At 44.2% G+C, this 23,965-nt stretch overlaps 1 protein-coding gene across 3 annotated transcripts in view; it reads left to right on the forward strand.

The window, feature by feature from the left end:
* LOC148018975 (Transducin/WD40 repeat-like superfamily protein) overlaps positions 1–23,965 on the forward strand; it is a 186,797-nt gene that overhangs the window by 104,272 nt on the left and 58,560 nt on the right. For all 3 annotated transcript variants that reach the window (XM_087701481.1, XM_087701482.1, XM_087701483.1), the window contains 2 exons: positions 4,374–4,466; positions 4,553–4,644. In XM_087701481.1, the coding sequence (XP_087557607.1) occupies positions 4,374–4,466; positions 4,553–4,644 (185 nt within the window). The remainder of the gene's footprint in view (positions 1–4,373; positions 4,467–4,552; positions 4,645–23,965) is intronic.

A 23,965-nucleotide genomic window follows, 5' to 3' on the forward strand; every position in this document is an offset into this window, starting at 1 on the left:
AAAATCAGTCATTTACAGCTGTTGCGTTGTCTCGACAGCCTGTAGATGTTGCCTCTTGCTGTTGATTGGTTTTCTCTTGCCCTTGGTAGCCTTAGAAGGTCCTCCAGTGGCTGCAAATCAGACCAACAGCCTCCTCTCTCTCTCTCTTGCTGGCTGAATTTATAAAAATACTTCTCTCCAGTCTCTAAAGACGTTTTTCAGTCTTGCATGGGCATTTTTCACAAGTGGTAGCCTTCCCAAATGGTTTTTTCAACTTTTTTTATAATTAAATATTAATTTTCAGTCTTTAAATACTGAAAATTAATCTAATAATTATTTTGGTGCCGTGAAAAATAATGTGACTAGCCAATAATTAAATTGGCTCAGCAACTTCCTTTCCCGAGTGTCTTTGTGTCATCTTTGACCATTAGATTGGCGTTAGGTGCCATTATACGCCACTTCTCTAGTGTCACCAACTGACACTTATGGCCAAATGGATGACCTAGGCCAACATCAGGTACCAAATACCACCAAGTACATGTGCGGCATAACTTATAGCAAGTTTTGCCTTTGACATCCCGTGATTTGTTCGGGTCACGGACTCGTAAATTTACTTTAACCCTAGGTGCACCTCACATGTGTAACATTTACTGAATCATGTGATTAGAAATTAATCCACATGTTAAGTGAGGTTTTAGAAATACATGTCCTAATGACAGTTATTATGAAAAATTAGTTGTATGTAGCAAGCAACGACAAGTCAAAACGATTTGCTAAATGTGTTTAGAGACTTTTATAAATTGGATGGCACCAATTATTTGATGTGGGCATACATGATGAAGCATGTTTTAGTTGCCAATCAACTTAAAGGTTATGTATCTCGTTCAGAGGTTTGGCTTGCAAGTTGCACTATACAAAATGCTATAGGTTCATCTAGTTTATCCACTATCACTAGTGGATCTTTCTCTTTAGCCTTTGTTGCATCTCCCACTGCGGATCAATTGAGATGGGATGGGCATGATATCACTAGTGGATCCCACAATTTTGGTCTTGCACAACAGCCAAGGATGCTTGGGATAAGCAAGCTTTGTTGTGTGCAATGATGCTTGTGTAGACCATTTGTGCAAACAACTTGAGATGGAGCACATGACATAGGGTGATTTAGTGGATGCATACATTACATGTGTCAAGGACATAATGGAGCAGCTTGCAAATATTTATGAAATAATTCTTGATGTCTCTCTTGTTTCTACAATCTTGGTTGGCCGACTTGATACTTACCAGAGTTTCACCACTACACTTCGCTTATTTGCAAAAGGAGATATTGATGCATACACATTTGATGCATTGGTGTTATTATTATAACTTATTGCAAGAAGAGCAATCACATGTGAATCACTCTAACATAAGTATGGAAAATCAAGCATTTGCAATCAGCCATGGGAACAAAGGAAAGTCATGGCAAACATCAAACTGAAAAGGTAAAGGCAAATTTGTTTCTTCCACAGATTCTTCGAGGACTACGGATGAGGGTGCTAAGAAAAAGAGATGCAATTATTGTAGAAAAAAAGGGCATATTATTGAGATATGTAGAAAAAGGATTGGGCACGAGTGCTGTTTAAAATTCAACAAGTGCAAGGATACAACGACACATTCAGCAAATTTGGACATTGGTAAGTTTTATGCTTTTGTTGTGCGTTGTTTATATGATCCTTCTTCAAATACACATGGCTTATTAGTGGTTATAAACAACTCTACATGGTGTTTTGACAACAATGCCTCTAAGCACATAACATCCTTTCATGACTTGTTTGTATCATATGAAAATGTACAAAAGGAGGAATCAATTGTACACGCAAATGATACTTTGTACGTGGTCCAAGGCATTTGATAGATTCCCATTATTGCAGTAGATGGAAAAACTATCATACTAGAAAATGTGTTATATTTGCTTGGCATAAAGAAAAAGTGTTTTCAATTTCAGCCATTGCATGTGTTGGTTTTATGGTTAAATTCCACAAGGATCGATGCAGTGTCTATGATTGTAGTGATGGGGATGCCCTCGTTGTCATTGATACATTGTACATTGGCCTCTATTATCTTGATTTATATGAGAGGAGAGCATCAAAGGATGCATTACAAGTTGATGCTAGCATTATGGATGACACGGAGTTATGGCATGCTTGGTTTGGTCATCTTAATTATGGTAGGTTGCTTCGCTTCAGAAGCAAAAATATGGTGCTTGATCTCCCTCCATTAAAAGCATCTACCCATAATGTATGTGAGAGTTACGTGCTTGGAAAAATGCATCATCCTTCATTTCCCAATGGTGAATCTATGCATGTTGATCTGAAATTACAGCTTGTGCATAGTGATGTTTGTCGACCCATGCATGTCAAATCCATCGAAGGAGACTTGTGCTATGTTACCTTCATTGACGACAACACTTCGCATTGATGGGCATATGTTTTGAGACACAAATTAGAAGTATTTGCATGCTTAAAAACCTTCTTGGCCTTGGCTGAAAATGGTAGTGGATGCAAGTTGATTACACTCCATACAGATCAAGGAGGGGAATACATGTCACCAAATTTTGTTGGATATGTAGCTCGTGTGTCTGGCAAATGGAACTTCATGGAGAGAGAGAGAGAGAGAGAGAGAGAGAGAGAGAGAGAGAGGAGTAGGGTCTGCAACTAGCCCTTTGACCCTTATTTAATTCTAAGTAGTGTAAAAGGTGTTTATACCTAAACACACACTTTTACACTCAATAATGTGTGTTCACACAGTTGGATAAATAAATCTAACAAACCCCCTTCAGGTCATGGGTGACCAAATGCATGACACGAAACATATGAAAAAGGAAAAGGGAAGGTTGTACCTCGAAGAGATTGTGTCTAATTTGGTACAATGATTTTGAAAAGGGAGATACATAAGTGAGAGAGATACAACTCAAGGTAGGTCATGACATGGTCTACCAACAAGCTTAGGGACCTATTGTAAGACATGGTTCAGAGATGCCTGTGTATGGCTTAGAGGTTGATAAAAAGCCAGTGTGGCTCAAAGGCACCGGGCACATGATTAGAGGCCAAATATACGGGTAAAGCTTTCGGGATCAACTTAGAGGGCATATGCAAAGTGGCTAGAATCCCCCTTGAAACATAGCTCCTTGGTGAATCGGATGGAATAGAAAGAAATACAACTCATTTTGGATTAAATCTGGGTAGAGTATCCCAGACAATTATTTAGTAAGTGATGGAAAGGTCTTAGCACATGCATGAACATGGCCATTGTCTAATTTTGATCACACATTTTTATATAATTTAATTTTTAAATTCAAGTTTTTAAAAATGTTAAAATTTTGAACACAGCACTGCCCCCTCCTCCTCCTCCTCCTCTTCTTCTTCTTCAGTCATGGGCTGCAGACCTTTTTCTTGTGGCATGGGCAGCGAAAAGGACAGAGGCCAGCAGTAGATCAGAGCAGCCAGCACAACAGGCTGAGATGACACTTGAACCTGCTCTAATACCATTGTTGGGTATGGAGCCCGTGTGTGTGATTAGTAGGCTATGGCGGATGGAACTCCATGGAGAGAGAGAGAGAGAGAGAGAGAGAGAGAGAGAGAGAGAGAGAGAGGACTCTTGCAAGCACACACAAACTGAAAGATAGATTGATAGTGATAGTTGTTGATGAAAGTATAAGTGATAGGGCCTAAAGATATAGTCTAGGCTCTATAGCTAACCCTTTGACCCTTATTTAATGCTAAGTGGTGTAAAAGGTGTTCACACCTAAACACACACTTTTACACACAATAATGTGGGTTCACACACGGGGATAAATAAATCTAACAGAGTTGAGATCCTTTTTGGTTGAAGGGGCATTACACATCAATGTAGTACACCTTACACACACCGACAAAACGGTGTGACTGACAGAAAGAATTGCATTTTGATAGAAATGGCACATCGTATGCTTTCACACAATAAGATGCCTCTTTATATAGTGGTACATATTGCTCTGTCAATTATCTAATGTTTATGAGTTACAATGAGCCATTCAAATAGAAAGATACAGCTTGAGGAAGTGATTAATTATAAAAGGTTTATGTGAAGTTACCTTGGCAATGAATAGATGTAAGGGTTTGCTTCAATATAGATTGAGTGTAACTTCATAATGTACTGGCATCAGACAGACTTTCCTTCTCAATATATCCAAATGTGTGGCAGCAAAGTCTATATAATTGGAATTAAGCTCTCAAGATTTTCCCTTTGAAGATATAGAACTTTCTTTTCTTTGTGCTGAAGGCTTGACCAGGGTTGACCATTGAGAATCTAACATAACATAGTAAATGGATTTTTTTGAGTTTGGGATGATCTAAAATTCTGTTATTATTCTGCAGGTTCTAGACCTATCAGAAATCTTAGGTAGCCTTTTATTTGGAGACAAGTTAAATACAGCAGCAACCGTGTCATCTGCTAATCAAGCTCTTCAGGTTTTAGTTTTTTAACACATTCCAGTTGTCCAAACCTCATGGCTTTTGCAGTTACATGATAATCATTTGTCAAATGCTAATTATAGAATGGAGTTAACAGCTGGACTGGAAGAAGTAAGCGGAGTCAACCTTCTTCTGAAGAACCTAAGCATCAGAAGGCACAGAAATCAAGGGAAGAGTAAGTCTTTGGTCTTTGCATTCTGCTGCTTATAATGTGCAGCCAACCTGCAGTGATTTTGAATCCTATATATGACCTGCTAATTCACCTTACTGACCTACTCTTGAGCGCTCCTACCCATACTTTCCACAGAGTCTGAAAAGCACCTTCGAATCTTGTCTGCCTTTCTCACTGTTTATTGGAGTTTTACTATTCCCTTGTTCTTGGACTCCCTATGCCGACATCAAGATGAACACAGCTTTGTTAAGTGTTTTGCTATTCCCTTGTTCTTGGACTCCCTTTGCTGACATCAGGATGGACGGGGATTTGTTTGTGTTTTGGTTGTGGAAGAGATGTGGCTGGGCTGTTCAGAATGCAAGGATATCATATTGGCTAGCTAGATTGCATTATGATTCAATAGAACTTCAGGTTCAACCTAGTGACCATGGTCCTTGAAGCTGTGACACCAGCCCTTGTGCGGTTCAGTGATACATGACCTCCCGCCATCTACCATTCCGGCCTTCCCTGCCTCCTGTGCCACCTGCCAGCTCCTGCCTGGAACCTGCTGACCACTCCTGTCAGCTGCTCTCTCCCCCCCTCCTAGCTGCCACCTTCTCAGTTGCTTTCCTTTGACTGTGTTTTTCCTCCTCTTGTATTACCACTCAGTCTGCCAGCCCTCAATGGTTTCCACACCCCCCACATTGGCAGCCCTGTATCAAGCAGTGGCCACCCTCTCCTCCTTGATCCCCTCCTGTCTGACTCTGCCCTTTCCTCCTCAATTCTCCCCTCCCCCTTGAGTGACATCACTGGACCAGCAAGGCTTGGAGCCTTATGGATTACGAGAACACACACAACAGCAAAATGAAGAAGGAAGCTGGATTTTTCAGACAGGAGCTGGTTCCTCTTCCTCAAGGGCCTCCAATGTAGCCACCACAGCTTCCTCAGCTGTACTTCCTGTAGACCATGTGATCCTGATGTACAGCTAGACATCAGAGACAGAGTGGCAGCCTTGTAGGTGTTCAAACAGTGCACTTGCTGAAGGACATATAAACATATTACATGCAGCATAGATTGCTCCAGCCACCGTCGAAGAGAAGATGATGTTGCCTCTTCTCTTCAATTTGACTTTGTTGTTTTCAACATCCGCTACAGGGTTAGGTTTGTACTTTGCCTTCAAGGCACAGTAGCATGTAAACAGTGATGTAACATATAAAGAGAGTCAGTCTGAGCATGACCATAAAGAGGCGGAAAGAATCAAGGAGTTCGATCTCCTATTTAGGGAGGTGGAAAAGTGATTGGGATGACCTTCAAAGCCATAAAGGGAACCTAAATTGGTGTATGCAACCTTATTTAACGGCTAGCACGTTCATGAAGAAACACTTAAGGTCTGCATCGATGGAGTCTCTTTTTAATGGCTCCATTCTCTCATGGCACCCTGTTATGTCTAAGATCATGATTAGCATGCTTTCACTTTGAACGTGGAATGAGGGCCTACTGCATTCCCTCTACCTTTGTAGTCATCAAACACTCCAACAACCTCTACGTTACCTTCATCTAGATAAACTTGGCCATACAAATCAGATCATTCCTCATCTTTTAGAACTCCAGACTGAAGCCTATAGTGCTCATTCCAATGCCAAGATATAGGTTTTCAAAAGCTACTGTAAAATGCTTTGACCTTAAAGCATTAGGAGTGACATTGGAGCCCTCAAACATTTAGTCTTGCTATTGCCAGAAATAGGCAGCTGATTTTCTGTTTCTAGCTTAGCCCACAGACAATTATCTCCAGCAATCCATAGCTCATTTTGAAGCTTGGGTCGTATACAGAGTATAATCGCAGCGTCAAAAATTTCATGCCAACCCTATACTTGTAGTGGCACCTTGAGCAAAGCAATGTTCTTGGAAGGCATTAAGCCTAAAGCCTCACTATGGGAGAAGCTAGCTATCCTTCATCAAGAGGTGGTAAAAAAGGAAGCCATAACTTTCAAACTTGGATGGTTATACTTCTTAAAGTGTGGACCAATTGTTAAGTGTTAGGTGTCAAAGCACAACTTGGGGACATAAGAAGGAAGCTTTCCAAAAAGCACACACACACACACGCACACACACACACACACACACACATGGAGACAAGCAATGCCAAAAGCATTGATTAAGCAAAACAAAGGCATTGTATGTACAAGCCAGATGAGCATCTTTAGCAAAGGTACTAAGCATGCTGAAGCAAGAAACGATAGCGTTGTGCAATGATGTAATGATCTATGCAAAGCCAAATGTCAAGCCTTGAGTGAAGCTCAAATCAACTTTTGTTGTAAGGCTAAGAGCGTCATCAATTGCTTGAGCGAATCATTTAGACCCTTACTTCAAGGTTTTATGCCAAAGCCTTGGTATCTTTCAAGGACCAATATAATATATCTAAATGATATGTCTTGTTAGTAGCCTATAAGGGCACACTTAGCACTCTTAAGGCTCTTCTTTCAAGGCATCATTTGCTACACTTTGATAGTTTGTCCACAATAGCGGTATCTTGTACATCTTTATGTTATTTGAGGATATAGAGTGGGCTCAATTGAATGGTTTAAGGGATGGCTGTTGTTCTTTTGGATCTCAAGAAGCTTGGTCAAGGCTAAGGTTGGGGTTTAAAGCTACAAACCAACTCCAAGCAAATGGTTTAGTGATTGAACAACAAGGTGACTTTAGTGAAGTAGAGAGCTAGCCACACTCTACACAATACATAGTTGCATTAAACATTGCTTTACAAGATTGGAAACATATGAAATATTTCAAAAACGTTTTTTTCATATGAAAATCTTGAAACTCTGTAAACTTTTCAATACTTTAAAGCTTTGGATTTAGTAGTGGCGCTGAGTACGAAGATGCTAAGGAGAACCAAATCAGGCTATTCTAGCCTCAAGTACACAAGGTTAATGCTATGAATATTGGCGGATCCATTCCTATGATATGTGTGCAGTTAAAAAACATGCCCCCCCCCCCCCCCCCATATCTCGATCTTCTTCACCCCCATCACCCCCCCTGATCCGCACCCCGGTCAGGTGAGCCCCCCCACACCCGGCCCCCCTTCTCCCACAGGAGGCGATGAGCCACACACACCTACCTCCTCTGCACGCCAGCAGTCTCCCCCCGCCCACACAGCCACTAGCTCATCTGTCCCTGCCACCCGCCACACTTTCTCGAGACAGGCATAACTGCTGCCACAAGAGTTCTTCCGCAGTGGCTCGTGGTCCTACCTGCGAGTTGTGGAGCGTGGAGAGTTTCCACTACCTCTAGAGGTGGGGATCTTCGTGGTTCATAAGTCAAGGAGGGGCAAGGTCCACCTACTAGCACTACCGGATGGACCAAACTATACCTTTTTTCTTCGGTCATCTTACTCAGAGGAGTGGACGATTACACGGATTGAGGAGGACTTGAAGAGTCAGGTGGTGGATCACATCTCCCAGTGGATGGGAGATGAAGGATTAGAGTTGCTTGCACAACAATGGCAAGGTTGCATGATGGACATTAACTGGTGGGCTGGCGCCGACGTTCCGCACTTGAGCATTATCTTTCGAGCCCCCCCCCCCCCCCCCACCCCACAGTGGAGAGCACCAAGGGACGTGATCGAGTGGCCCTCGGCACAGGCGGCCCGCTTCTACCAGTGTACAGAGTCGCGTTTTTCAGCATGGCTGATAGATGCATTGATAGTACCACTTGGAGCATCTATCACCCCTATGGTGGGGCCGAGGGCCACCATGGGGGACTGGAGTTCACCATTCAGACCAGTGGGGCAAAGCGCAGTTGAGTGCCTCACAGTCTCTCTTCCTCATCTACAACATCCACACCGAACAGATGCCTTTTCGGTCAGTCACAGGTTTTCCCATGAGCTTACATCTTGCATCCTGGAATGTGAACAGTCTCCACTACAGTGGGGCACGTGGCTCCAAGAAGCTGATTGTTCGGCAGGAGTTGCAGCCTGCCCTTGCAGGACGGATCGACATCTAGCTTCTGCAGGAGCACAAGCTCACCCTCGCCATGGCTTAGCAGGTTGGGAAGGTACTTTCGGGCAGCTCTCATACTTATTGGGAGCATACCATAGGTGCCTGCGGCAGGAGCGGGGGCGTATGCACCTCTATTGGTGCGAGTCTCACCACTTGTGTATGAGACCACGGGACGATAGTGGCAAGAAGGGTTCTATGGATCGGATTAGATATTGGGGACTCTTGTATTGGAGTCCTCAATGTCTATGTCCCTACGGATGTTAGGGCACGCAGCAGGTTCTGGGTGGAGATTGCAGTTGGACTCCCAGATGTGGACTCCTAGATTGTTGGAGGAGACTTCAACAACTTGGAGGCTTTGGAGGACTAGCAGGGCAGATGAAGAAACTACCAGGGCATGGCTGGGGAGGAGTAGGAGGCATGGGAGGTCTTTTTGCTTGCAGTCGGAGCACGTGATGCATGGAAAGACCCTGCCTTCCACAGGAGGGAGAGGTCGTCGGACTTCTCTCGGGGATACAGGTGGCTAGGTGGAGCCTTGCTGGAGCGGTTGGACAAGTTTTATGTAGGAGAGTGGGGAGGCTCTCGTGTAGGCTAGATTGAACAGTTGGCAGGCACCACGTTATCCGATCACTGCCCGGTTCTCCTGACACTTGACCCCCCAACATCCGCTCTAGATACACATAGACAGGCTTCCAGATATCATTCATGACACATAGACAGGCTTTGTCCAGGATAGGAGTATCGTAGACAATGTATTTACATTCTTTGAGGTGACAGAGTGGGCTTAGCAGAGTGGGCAGAGATTTGTAGTACTACTTTTGGATTTCGAGAAAGCTTATGACAGGGTGGACTAGGATTTCCTAGAGGGCACCATGGTGAAGTTGGGATTCCCCCACGCTTGGATTCGCGGGGTCTCCGGCGTGTACAGATCAGCCACCAGCTGGGTTCTCATAGGCAGAAGGTGAGGGGAGGAGTTTCGGCTGGAGAGATCGGTCCGATAGGGCTGTCCCTTGGCCCAATACCTGTTTCTACTTTTCACAGAGGCGATGTCTCACTTCCTCAGGTCACTTGTGAGCGGACTACGTGGCCTTTGACTTCCAGTGAGAGAGGAGACTGAGTTATTAGACTCAGAGTACGCAGATGACACAGGTCTCTACATAGAGGACGATGAGGTGATACTGGAGAGAATGAGGCTGGCTCTTGATGTGTTCTGCGTTGCAGTGGGTGCGAAAATCAACTGGCGAAAGTCGGTTGGTTTCCTCATAGACCTGGACTCCAGCACGGAGTGGGCGTCCACTTGGAATTTAGAGTGGTGAGTAGAGGGCAGACCGTCTGATACCTAGGGTTCCAGGTGGGACTCAACATCACTCCTGCCCAACAGTTTCTTCCTATCCTAGATACTATTCGGAGGAAACTGACCTATTGGAGTACGGTTCGCCTCTCACTAGCCGGTCGAGCCCTGGTGGTTAAAAACCAGGTCCTCCTAGCGACGGCTTGGTACATCGCCTTGTGTTGGTGCTTTTCCTCATCGTGCGTAGGGCAGCTTCGCCGCCTAGTGCGGAATTTCCTTTGGTCTGGGTCTGATGGCTCCAGGGACTCCAGGGCCAAGGTGGCGTGGGCGACCATCATACAACATCGATCAGAGGGAGGGCTTGGGATCATAGACCCAGAATATCAGAGTATGGCTCTCTTGGGCAAGCTAGTTGTCCGCAGTCTCACACCAAGTGTGCAGACCTGAAAGGTCTTACTGCAGGAGGGCCTTTAGGACTGTAAACTGAGGCTTGGTGGTGAGTGGAGGCTGTCCCTGAGATGGATCTTCACTTTAGCCCAGAATATCAGAGTATGGCCCTCTTGGGCAAGCTAGTTGTCCGCAGTCTCACACCAAGTGGGCAGACCTGAAAGGTCTTACTGCAGGAGGGCCTTCAGGACTGTAAACCGAGGCTTGGTGGTGAGTGGAGGCCGTCCCTGAGATGGATCTTCACTTCACCCCAGATCATCCCCCCCAGATCACGTTTCCTACGGAGCCTACTCCACGTGTGGCAGGGCCTTCGTAAGGCCCTAATCCAGAGCCATCCAGGTTGCTAGGAGGAAATAGACCGTCAGCTGGTGATCGGAATCTCCAGGTCAAAGATAGGGAAGGGGCACAGATAAGTGAGCGCCCGCACATCTAGTGGGCTGGGTGGGAGGCTTGGGTGGGAGGTCGGCCCGGCTCGTTCCATCAGGACATGGCGGGAGGTGTACAGGATGGCGGATGAGGAGGTGCTGCAGCGAGTATCAGGTTGCACGAGAGGAGTGGAGTTGAGGAGAAGAGAGATAGACGCAACAATACCTCCGGAGTGGCTTGCCCTCGGGATACGAGAGCCGATAGAGGCTGGGGAGGTATGGGCAGCTAGGTTCTCTCTAGTAGGCATCATTCTTCAGGTGGCAGGTAGAGTGGGTGGCGCCCCCCAAGGGACCTTCTTCGCCGTTCAGGAGGGGGGACGTCTGGCCCTTGACAAAGGGCACCAGGATAAGGGGATTGCCACCCTTTCGTGGAGGAGGATTTGGGTGGTGGGTCTTCAGGGGAAGACTTGGCGGTTGGACCCCTATGTTTTCTGGAAGGAGCTCAAGGAGTGGCGCCTTTGGATCTGGGAGGATAGACCACTTGATGAGCTGGAGTGGGATCCAGGGGAGTGGTTATGGCCGGCCTCTGCGGTCGCCAAAAAGCCACCCAGGTTCCTAGAGTATACTGCCAGGATTGGCAGACATGTACTGATGCAGGAGGATATGGACTGGGCGCCATCACGCAGCAAGCACTAGGCAGAGGTTTGCATCACGCAGCCCTTCCGACGGACCTTCTGGCGTTGCCTATGGGATAGCTGGAGGCCAAAGAGGGTGTCGTATTTTTTATGGATGGTGGCACATGGAGGCTTGGCGGTGGGAAGATGGCTTACCCAGATGCAGAAGGAGGGAGGTTGTAAGCGTTGCACATAGCAGCCTTTGGAAATCCCAAAGCAGTGCCTTTGGTCTTGTGAGGAGGCGCAGCTCGTGTGGAGAGGAGCATGCCTTATCCTTCGATGTATAGCGCCTAGCCTTGGGTGTATCTCATGGGGAGCTTTCTGTTGGCAGGCACTCAGCCAGGGCCGTCACCTTTTGTATGAGGCTGGGATACAAGACATGATATTCATGATCGAGGTAGGGTCATGCGCAGTGGTCGGTCTGGAGGCTTTACCCATCCACCAGGTACTGGAGCCCACAGCAGACTGCTCGGAGATATGGGAGATCATAGGGAGTCTTACTGGATGGCATATTTTGAAGGCGCAATGCCAGGTGGCTTTCGGCGGAGAGAGACTTTCAGCACTTGCGACCTTAGCAGAGCTATGGACCTCCATCATCCATTCCCTCCATGGCCTATGGGATCAGGTGCAGGGCGAGTCAGGAGCTCCGTGGTCACTTCATGCATACCTAGGGCGGCCAGGGCCTATTCTTTGCGATGCAGGCAGGCAGTCCCATTTTGCGATAATCGCCCGCCCGCCCCACCCCCCCCCCCCCCCCCCCCCCCCCCCCCCCCCACCCCATGGCTTCTTGCCCCCATCCCCCCTAGACCGCCTTGAGAGGCTTGTATACATGATGTACTGGTGACTCTGCTTCAATCCCAGCTAGTCTGTTGAGCAGGAGCACTTAGTTGTAATCAGCTTTTTGAGTAATATAATCACCCACATTCTACTTGCAAAAAAAAAAAAAAAGATTTCCTAACCAATTTCATGATCTATATTACACATGGTGGCATGCATCCACATGATATGGATCATTATGCAACATTTGAATATGACCATTACTTTAACAATTGGTTGATGTAGAAGTAGTTGTGTATCATATCATCGTGTATGCAAATAAGTGCACAAGCATATCATAGCTAAAAACCCACATACTTTAAAATCACTATATCCACAAGTCATGCTTTGCAATCTTGGGAAGTATTGCATTGGGGAGACACTCTTTAGGCATAAATCAAAAGGAATAGGTACAAAAGGTACAAAGTGAAAATCATAATCAATTCACCAAACACAAATAGGATTTTCCAAACCCAAAAACTAGCACCCAATAGGATTTAAAGGCCAAATTTTTTGTGTTAATAGGGGATTTTTTTCATTGATAAAATAATCTCACCAAAATATTTTGTATTTAGGTTCTTTAAAATGGTAGGAGAAGGAGAGAGAGTTGTGTAGGAGAAAATACATAAATCCTAGCTATCCTTCACAAAAGAGGATCATGCAAAATACAACTTGAAAATAGAGTTCAAGTGGTATCGCCCCTTGAGATATTGGTAGATTTTATCTCTTTTATGTGCCTATGTTTTGGTAGTGGGGCCATCTCAAAACCCATCCCATTGCATTTACAAGCAACTCTCATTGAAGTTGAGGTACACATGTTTTAAGGCCTTATATGGTATTTTTGGCTCCTAATTTGTATTCTACAGGTTGGCACTAACCCTTACAGGACCTCCCAATTGATTAGAGTGGAGACTTGGATGGGTTGACACTCCTTGGTTGCACTTCCTTGATAGGGATCTACACTCTAGACCAATAGGGAGTCTTTTCCTCTTAAGGCGAGGTCGAGTCCTTGCCTTCCTTGACGTTTCCCTAGAGGCCATTTATTTTTAGAAGTTTTCAGCTGGACATGTGGTTCACTCTTCTTTGTTGGATACTTCACCTTTTTCCCATCGACATCGACCTCTTGGGGTGAGGGGGGGGGGGGTGATTCTCCTTCCACCATCTGATAGTGAGAGGCGGCAGTGACTACTCTTGGTGTCTATAGGTTTTTGATTACTTCAAATACATTTTTTATACTTTGTATCATTATCCGTATCATTAGGATGATTGTGATTATAAGAAGGATGCTTGTGATTATAAAAAGGATGCTTGCGATCAATGAACAATTCCCTTGCCAGGCATCATTGCATAGCGTTTTGCATGAGTATGACAATTTGTATTGCCCTTGGCATTACCCCATGCATTAGCATTCTATTCTTGTAAACATGCATCTCTGCGCATTTATCCCTTTTTAGTTAGAGAGGGTTTGGCTCTAGATCCACCGTAGTTGTGGCCGTTCACATGGTAGTCCTCTAAGAGAGTATTACTTGTGTTTCTTGCCACAACACTTGTACTTTCCTTCATCATCTACACCCCTAGGTGATCCATTTTGTGATGTGTTGGGTTTAACCATCCCTTTTATTCTCCCTTTGGGGTAGAAATTACTCAATAGGACGAAAACTATAATTCAAAGCACTTGGAAAGAAAAACGAAAAAGCAAAGTCCATTGCGATTCCATTTGCCTTTTTAGGTCTTGGTAGGCCACTAGAGCACCCTTTTTTTGATGCCTTGGCCTATCTAGGGTGATCGCTTGGGCTCTCTTGGTAAAATAACCATCCCCTCTGTAGTCTTGGTAGGTCATTGGGTAATTGAAAAGTGCCCTTTGCTCTATGCCTTGGTTGCTTTGGGTGGCACACTCTAGGGTAAAAGGAAAATTGGGCATGAGCTATCGTGATAGTCCTTTGCTCTAGCTTTGGGCAAAAGAGGAGGTGTTGAGCTAAAAATGCATCCTAAACTTATTTAGCTCTTAATTACATCCCCAAAACTCAAATTTACAAAACTATTAGTAAAAAGGAACACGATCCTACAAAGTGTTTGTGTCCCATAAACAAAACCCTAGTTTGGGAGGATCCATCCATCTATAAATAGACAAACTGCCCACCAGTCAGCCACAATCTCCGTTTTGCAGTTCGCAAGTGCCTTCTCTCTGTTGTCCACACCTCGTTCAGAGAGGATATGTCAGTTCAAGTTGCTGCCCACTTTTATCCATCATTAGACACGTGCTGTCCAGCCCCTTGTTGCTGTTGGCAATTGTTTCCAGCCTACTGTCATCACCAGAATAGTTGTGTTTACTGCTGCAGATTGTGTTCCAGCCTGCATTTATCCTCTCATTGCTGTCGCTAGTTGTTGACATCATCAGTAGACCTTGCATTTGCTGTACCAGCACTTTCACAACTCAACTAGATACGCGTTTTGCTGTTCCAGCCTGTCACCCAGCTGCCACATCATCATTTTGCTGACTTTGTCCCTGATTGCTTTGTTAGACATTGATTTGCTTGGCCTCTCTTGAGTTGTGTTTGCTGCTGCTTGACAGCTCCGGAGGTTATTTGCTACGTTTCAAAATCTATTAGAGTACGACACACTCTCCAACTCATACTCTCTACCCTGGTCCTTGAGACATGGGAGTTTGGGGGCTAGTATTTCACCTTTGCATAGTGTGGTTGTTGCATTGAGCATCGTTAATATAATTATTCATTATCTTCTTCAGTATTCATTGTCTTTGAGTTACTCTAACCCTAATTGTTTCCTTTGTCAATTTGTGCTTTGTCGTAGTTGTGTTTTATTTTGTAGATGAGTAATTTTCTTTACAAGCTAGAGAGTGTGTTGTACTTTGTACTGATCCTGAAATGCAGCAAGCAACCTCCGAATGTGAGCTGCAGTAGTTGCAAACACAGATTTGGAGAGTTTAGGTCAGGCTGAACATGTAATGGCAGCATGGAAGAGCGGGCAGCAAGTTGAGAAATAGGCAACTATTGTAGACAGCAAATCCAGCTGTTTGAATGCTCTTGATAGGGCTCGCATCAATAAGATGCTGCAAAGGCAGACCATACAAGGTCAGGCTGCAGCAAACACAAGCATCTAGAGAGAATGCCGATGGCGATGATTTTATGAAGGAGAAAACAAGCTTAATTCTGCTGCGAGCATCAAATGCAAGGCCTAGAAGGCTATGGGCTGATTGCCGTAGGTGCAAATGAATTCTGATGATCACCACAAATCAAGACATTTGTCGAGGAGGGTGGGTACAGTAGTGGAGAAGTAGGTGGCAACAATAGGAAGACCTGAAAAATGAGATTAGGCTGAGTGGACTAGCTATCTCCTATTTATAGATGAGTGTATCCTCCCAACTTAAGGTTTGGCTTATGGGGGAAACACACTCTCTTTGAGGATTTGATAATTTAATAAAACTTTGGCAATAAGCGTATTTTGGGGCTGTAATAAAGAACTAATTAGTATATAATGCGTTTTGTAGCTCAATACTCCCTGAGCCTCGTCATGCCAAAAATTGAAACTAGGAAGGGAAGGCCTCCCACCCCAAAGCAGCTAGGGTGACAAACAAAGAATGTATGTTGGCTGCCCTATGGTCTATCAATACTATAGAGATAATGTTTATCTTAACTTGGGAGCCCAAAGGGTTACCCCAAAGAAGTGAAGGCATTGGAGAAAGGGTGCTTGTCAGGTGTCCAATGGCCTACTAGGACCTACAAAGGTGATTGAACGACTTCGAGTTTTTTTTTTTTTTTTTTGTGTCTGTTTCTTTGTTTTTTTTTTTTTGTGGTTTTTACTTTTGGGTTTATTTTGATCCTATCAAGTATTTGTGCCAAGGGAAAAAAGAAAAGGGATGGTTAGATCTAATACATCACAAAGTAGAAAGCGCTTCTATCCACCCGTGGTTGTCGGTAAAGAAGATAGTATGGAGGATATGTGTGGGATGTTGCATAGAGACTTCCCTGTGAGACTACTATAACAGTCGCGTGAATATGATGGATCTAAAGTTCACCACTTTTGATTGAAAAGGGATAAATATGGACGGATGCATGTTTATAGGAACAAAATGCAAATGCATGGGGTAATGCAAAGGACAATGCAAAATGTCATGCTCAAGAAAAATGCGATAGAATAGTGTCACTTGGAGAGTGCCTTGGTAGGGGGATTGTGTAATTGCCCAAGCATCCTTTTACAACCATGATCATCAAGATGCAAATTGTTGATGCAAACTGTGATGTGAGTAACCAAGATCCTTTAAGCACCAATAGAAGAATATTGTCCCTCTCACCTTCAAATGATGGAAGGAGAAATAAGCATCTACTCTTTTCCCAAGTTGTTGATGTCGATGGGGAAAAGAAGCACCCAAAGAAAAAGAGTGAGATGCATGCCCAGTTGGAAATGTGTGAAATGAATGGCCTCCAAGGTCGCCTCAAGGAAGGCAAGAACTTGCCCTTGGGATGGGGAGACTCTATGGCGCATACTAAGGAGTGTCAAAGGATCCAAGTCTTTGCTTTGATAAAACGATAGACCATGTAGGGATCAGTGTCAACTTGAAAAGACAAGTTGTAAGCAAAAAGAGACCACATAAGACCATTAAACACATATACCTTAATGTTAATGAAGATACTTGTGAGTGTGGTGTGTTGAGTTTTGGGATTTTTCCACTACCAAAAGGTAGGCATGCTAGAGTTATAGGAAAATAAGAGTAGAAATGTGAAGTGAAAGAGAGAATACAAGCTAGAGTGTGCCTTTCAAGAATCAAATGATACATAGGTGGGAAGTGTGCTAGGACTTTGGTCAATGTCATCAATATCCGAATTGGAGGAAGGCTCTATGATCCACTAGACCGGAGTATATGTAGGGAAAGTGGGCTCAATGGCTTTTGGCTGTGCACTCCATGGAGAGGGCTCCTTAGAAAAAGGAGACTCAATAAGTCGATCCTCAAGGGAGATAAGGAGTGCATGAGGACCAAGATCCGTAGTAGTGTATCGGCGAACCAATTAGATAACCCATTGAGCATAGCAGGAGACGGGCTTGCCGGCATGTGTACAATAGATCTACCTTGCTAGGGGTAGGATGACCCCCTCTGTTGAGAAACCCTTTATCCGTAGTTTTGCGTTCTGCATTTTGTGTTTGGGGTTTCACAATGGACAATCCCAAAAAGGGGTTGGGTGCCCACTGTGGGGCACTGCCCTAGACAGCCGGCGCCCTCCTGCTGGGTGCCACCCTAGACAATCTCTTGCCTATTTACAGACTGCCTCTGTCACTTATTCTTTACGGTTGATTCATTTAGTGCGTCACCTCTTTTCTCTAGCCTCTCCACTGCCCTCATACCCCTTTAGGAGGACATTGCGGTTGTGGTTCATGGCTGTCTTCATCATCTTCCTTGTGCTACGGCACGCTTACTCCCTCGTGTCACATTCGCTTCATGATTCAGATCTTCATTATTCCATTCATCAGAGTTTATTCTCTCTTCTCTTCTCTTCTTAGTGTTTGCCGAGCTCACTCCGTGTTCCTCCCCGCAAACCCTACTATCTCGCTGGTGCGTCGTCTTTTGACATGGTATTAGAGTTGGATCGTGCGTTGTCTTTTGACATGGTATTAGAGTTGGATTTGCTCAAATAGTAGCAAAGATCCTCCACTCCAATGAAGGCAAAGATCAGTGCCGGGTTCGGCATCCACTTCTCTTCTTCTTCCGCTGCATCAACACCCTAATTGGTGGTTGCTTCCTTCTGCGTTCGTTGTTTTCCAGCCTGTGTTCAGGGCTTTTACTGCTGCCTCCACTTTCCCTTTGTTGCATTTATTACTGGCAGCTCTTCTGTTACACCTAGTGGTATTCTAGCACCTACTCTCTGTTGCTAGCGGCTATTCTCTACTGTTACTAGCGGCTCCTCCCTGCTGTTGGTGGCTTAGCTAGACTACTAGCGGCTCAGTTAGATTGCTGGCTGGTGTTCTTTGCAACCTGGCGGCTCAGCCAATCTACTGGTGGCTATTCTCTACAACCCGATAGCTCCACCATATTGATGTACCTTGCATTTTTCTATTGGTTGCAACCTCTTATTGTTGGTAGCATCCTCCTTCCACTGACATTTCACTTTGAGCCCTTCCACTACCCTCCCCACCCCTTGAGATAGACATTGCAGTTTGTGCTTTGTACTATTCTCACACCCCTTGAGGCGGACATTGCAATTCATGGTTCGTGGCTGTCCTCTTTCTTCTTTAGCAAGGCACACTAATATCTATGGATTCTTTACCAACAGATGACCAATCCACTGGGTGCTCCTATTATGGCATCATCGGACACACCACCGATGCTTGTAGACTTCGACCTTTGTTTCCCACCCCCCTTGGAGTATCTGTGTCTCCCACCCGGCACTTCTTGTGCCACCTCTCTTTTTTGGGCTATAGAGATTGTTTTGCATCGACTATCAAAGTACTGTGCTCAATGCAATAAGACGCATCCGATGTGCACTAAGTCTTTTCGAGCACATGGAGGATCGTTTAGCGCTAGGACCTCCTGGAGATCGTTGCAATGCCAGCGGCAGTTTTCTCCCACCTATATTCGGGTACAGTGGCTACCATGGCCCGCGGTTTTGCAGTCCTCTCCAATCGAGAGATAGTGATTGTTTGATACTGTCTCAGTTCGCTCCTTCGAGAGAGAGTGGCTACTCGACTCCTTCGACTTCCCAGTCTGCTCCATTGAGAAGCAACGACTGTTGCCCACCCTGAGCCCCACCCTTCACCCTTGCTTACTTAGGTTCGAGAGGCCACCTCTGGGAGTTCTTCATTACCCTAGATACCTTCTTTGGCACGACCGACGGCACTTCCTTCATCCGCAGACATTTCGGAGTCCGTGATCCATGAGTTTTTGGATTCCCTGTCTACCTAAGAGGGGGATTTTAGAGGGGAATGATCTTTCTTTGCCCTTTGAGGTGGCATCTTCTGCGACTTCAGAGGGGGCTCCTATTCCTCCAATTTCACCCCACCCACTGCTCGATCCTTTGCACACCCTGGCGGAGGCCTTTTACCTTTTTTTTCTACCCTTGGATGGGGTGCCTTCTCACCTATTGATACTCAGGAAATCGAGGATCTACCTAGATCGGGGCCTTGGAGGTTCAAGCGCGACCTGGTTGACTAGGCCTTCGTATTCCTTCTTACATGAATTCATGGAGCTAGTGGCTTCTCTCTTGAGGTTGAGTTTTAGGTTCTCCAGTTCACTCTGTTTACTGTTCTTTACTGCAGGTTACCTTTTACGTGGAAATCTTGGATCTTAGGGATCCTCTACATCTTCTTCCTCCTCTTCTTCTTGCCTTGGTCACTTCGTTAGCACGGAGCCAACTCCCAAGATTGAGTATAGGCGTATCCTTATGGTTCTCGACACCACACAAAGTCCAACATTCGTCCTATGCATTGCATGTTATCATTATCTTTGTACTAGGGCGCTTGGGCAAGTGAACAATTTTCCCATGAGGGAGACTATCCAAGTGGCACCTGGTGCATGAGCATTCTTTAGCATGTAGCATTCCATCTCCAGCTCACTCTTCTATTGTTTCTCTTTTTGGGCTTGAGAAGGGGTGTTGAGAAACCCTTCACCCGCAGTTTTGCGTTCTGCATTTTGCGTTTAGGGTTTCACATTTTGCGTTTAGGGTTTCATAGTGGACAGTCTCAAAAAGGGATTTAGCGCTCACAGTGGAACACCACCCTAGACTGTCGGCGCTCTTCCTCCGGGTGCCACCCTAGACAGTCTCTTGCCTATTTATAGGCCACTCTCTCACTCATTCTTTATGGCTGATTCATTTAGTCCATCGCCTCTTCTCTCCAGTCTCTCCACTGCCCTCACACCTCTTCAGGAGGACATTGCCGTTCATGGTTCGTGGCTGTCTTCATCATCTTCCTTATGCTACGGCACCCTTGTTCCCTTGTATCACATTCACTCCATGATTTAGAACTTCATCATTCCATTCATCAGAGTTTCTTCTCTCTTCTCTTCTCTTCTCCATGTTTGCCGAGTTCACTCCGTGTTCCTCCCTGCAAAACGTATTGTCTCGTTGGTACATTGTCTTTTGACACCCTCTCGGTTGTGGAGATGGGGTAGAAACACCCTCACTTGATGTGCTGGAGGTCCTAGGTGGAAACTAGGCTTGAGTCTTGGGCAGACTACCCTTGGCCTTTGATTGACATTCATTGTTAAAATGACTTGTCTATTAGTAATATTGAGAGTACCTATTCTTTTCGGGGATATTTTGCCAACCTGGTCTTGATTTGGGGGGGGGGGGGGTGGGAAGTTACTTTGCTTCTCACTATCCAACTCAATCTTTGTGTTGTTTTTATCACCACCTTGCTTTACCTTTTGGGAAATGAAGGTCCCCCTTTGACTATGAAAATTGGGGTTTCTTATGAAATTGATCAAGCCTTGCGAAACGGAAAAGTTGACATTCAAACTCATGGAAGATGGGTAATTGGGGTTGTGAGATGACTTGTTGGATAAAATTGAAGTTTTTGTTTAGCGACTTGGTCATGAACAAAGTGACTTGATCATTGTTTGAGTTGGGTAGGCTAGTTGTGGCGAATTAAGTGAACAATTTTTTATATTCAGACAACTTGACAGTCAAAACATCCCTTTGAGTGATTTTGAAATCTTGGAGCTCATGGCTAAGGTTGATATGTCGGGTATAATTGTGAACTGTGTAGCGGTTGACTAGATATACCCAATGCTTAAATGCAATGTCAAAGTGCTGGAGTTGGGAGCGAAATTCAAGCGTCATACCTTGCATCAACTCAACTATTGAAACCAGCATCCCTCCTCGGAGAGGGTGTTAATGACTTGATTTAAGAGTAAGTACGACAAGCGTAAAATTCACCTAAACTAAAAATGCAAAGGTTACCACTTTAATCTTGGACAATAGATAGCATGTTGGCTCCAAAACTGGCACCTCTTGCGGTATTTCTTTAACTTTTATTGCAAATGAATGGAGTGCAATTGAGATCCTTTGATTTCTTTCGCTAATCCAAATGCCTCTTGCTTTCAAAACAGACTAGCAAGCCTCCAAACCAATTTGCCCCTTGGTTTGCTCGGGGATTGGCCTTCACCTTGCACCTTGAAAGACAAATTTAGCCCAAAATCTGATATTGGTTGGCTGGCCTCTTGAATCTCCATGGAACTCCTCAATTTTAGCTACTTGAATTCAAGTCCTAGGCCCTCAATTTTGAGCATGCATCTCGAAGTGCTGTCAAATCCTACTTTGTGCTGTAAATTAGGTTTTACAGTAGAGATTTTCCAATATCTCCATCTTTGAGAACTCAAATGGCTTGGGAATGAGAGAGAATGTTGTAGAGAGAAATTTCAAAGTTTTATCGTGAGAAATGTTCAAAAAGTATTACTGCTCTACTCAAATAGCCATAGAAGCTATCACCTAGTTTAGGACCACCATAAAGGCTGCCTCTTCTATATGCTATCACCTATACTAGAAGGACCTTGGACTGCTGTCACTTGCTCTTGGAGGGCTCCAAATTGTTGTCACCTATTGTAGGAATGGTCCTTGGTGGCTGAAATCACATAAGAAACATCTCCTTCTCTCCCACAATGGCTGGAATAGACTTCCATTAGCTCAAAAGAACGTCTTTTCCCACTTGCATGAGCAAGTGTTGCCAAGTGGCAACCTTTTAATCCCATTTTCAGCGTTATCCAACTTATTAAATTAATTTTGAAAATATTAATTCTGAAAATTAAATTAATAATTGTTCTATTGTTCAGTAAAATAATGCAATTGACCAATAATTAATTAATGCATAGTCTCTAATGTTACCATTGACAATAGAGACCAATAAATTGGTCTAGGTCCAAATCTAACATCGGGCACCACTTAGGTTCTGTCAAACATAATTTTTTGCAACTTTGCCTTTTGGCACTTACTAATACTTCAGGATTGTGGGTTCTTGATTTTGAAATAATTAACTTGCATCTCAAATGTGTAAGTCACATTAGCACATTTGACTAACTTTTAGTCAAATTCTAAGCAAAGCATTAAAATTTCACGTCCTCGTGACAAGTATAGCTATGGCACTTTTGCTATTCTAAGAGTGAACTACCTCATATGAGAAGAAGCAAGGGTCAGACTATGGTTCTTACTCTTGAACAAATTCCCATAAGCCATGGAAAATCCAAGATATGCTGCATAAGATTGGACAAAGTGGTAAAGTTGGACTTATTAAGATGAATATTATCTGAAAACGCATACTTGGCTAATGTATATGGAGAGATGGCTTGGTTTGGGGATAAACCCCCACCACTGGTTTATCTCCACCATCGGGTTGTGCAAAAGTAAAGGACTTAAAAGGATAGGATGTGACTATGTTTGAAGATACTCCGAGTGTGGTGTGTGGTTGGGTAGTTGGAATGATGAATGGTGATGTGATAAATGGTGTAAAGGTAGATGTGGATCTAGAGGAAGAGAAGGGTGGGATAGGTGAGATTGCAAATTGTGGAGTTGAAGGAATGGATGTATATGGAGATGCATTATTTTTGCAGAAATTGAAAATTTGATGATGGAAATGATGATACATGAAAATTTGGCTGCTTATGAGAAAGAAAACTTGAACAAAAATTGAAAGAAGGGGATTGTCTGCTTTTTTCTTATATGCTCCTTTCTTGTGTTTACACACAAATACTGATGCTCTTCAAGACTTAAATTTGAATGAATAGTCCAAAGATTTCCTCCTCGATTACTACAATATCTTGCATGGAAGTAGAAACAACAAGTGATATAGAAGTAAAAGCATGTGTACATGACACTGGAGTAGGCGGAGAATAGAATGTAGGTTTGTGCTCTGTGTTGGTTTCTCCGATATCATGGCCAATACGAAATGGAGGTTCTGTCCTTCCTTTAAAATCAATAGTCTGTCTGTCTACTGAATATAAAGGGGAATAATCAATAGTCTGTGAATTATTTTTGCAGAAATTGATAATTTGACAATGGAAATGATGATACACAAACTCCAGGCTGACTGTGATGGTTCCCTAGCCTGCTGGACGTTGTGATGGCCTGCTGCAGCAGTAAATGCAGGAACCAGGGGCAGCAGCAGGGTAGGCACCAGTTGAGGGAGACATAGATGAGTGGATTCTCCCAAATTAGGGTTTGGCTTATGGGACACAGACACTCTATAGGATCACACACTGTTTAATGAAACTTTAGGTGATTTACATATTTTGAGGTTGTTTTAAAGAGCTAATTAGTTTAGAATTCATTTTTAGCTCAACACTTTGCCTATGCTCTATCTATGACAAAAGGTTAGTACTAGGCGATGTGTTCCACTAAGGGTCTACTCGTTTGCATAACCTTATCTAGACAACTTCAAATTGAGCCGAGTCCTTTTGAATCCCCTTTTCTTTCTTAAGGGCATGCAAAGATCTTGCCAATTTTTAATGGTTGTGTAAATTATTCTTTTTAATTTCTATTTTTCCATTTCAATTAAACTGATGCGGTTTCATATATTTAAGAACCAGGTTTTCTGTTTCTGTAAGATATTATACTAGATCTTGGCTACTCTAAAACGTCCCCCTACAATTCAACTTGCAGATGAGGCATGACACAAATAGCACCCATGGCAAATGGCATAGAAGGAATGGACATTAGACTCACCTCCCAGCCATTGAGCTGAACAGCTCACCCCTGAGCTTGGGAGCTAGTGGCGAATTGGGTCACAACCATCCCAAGAACTAGCATCCCATATCAC

This window comes from Lygodium microphyllum, chromosome 20 (assembly GCF_053477565.2).
Source record: "Lygodium microphyllum isolate KBCC chromosome 20, Lygodium_microphyllum_v1.1.10, whole genome shotgun sequence".
NCBI lineage: Eukaryota > Viridiplantae > Streptophyta > Polypodiopsida > Schizaeales > Lygodiaceae > Lygodium > Lygodium microphyllum.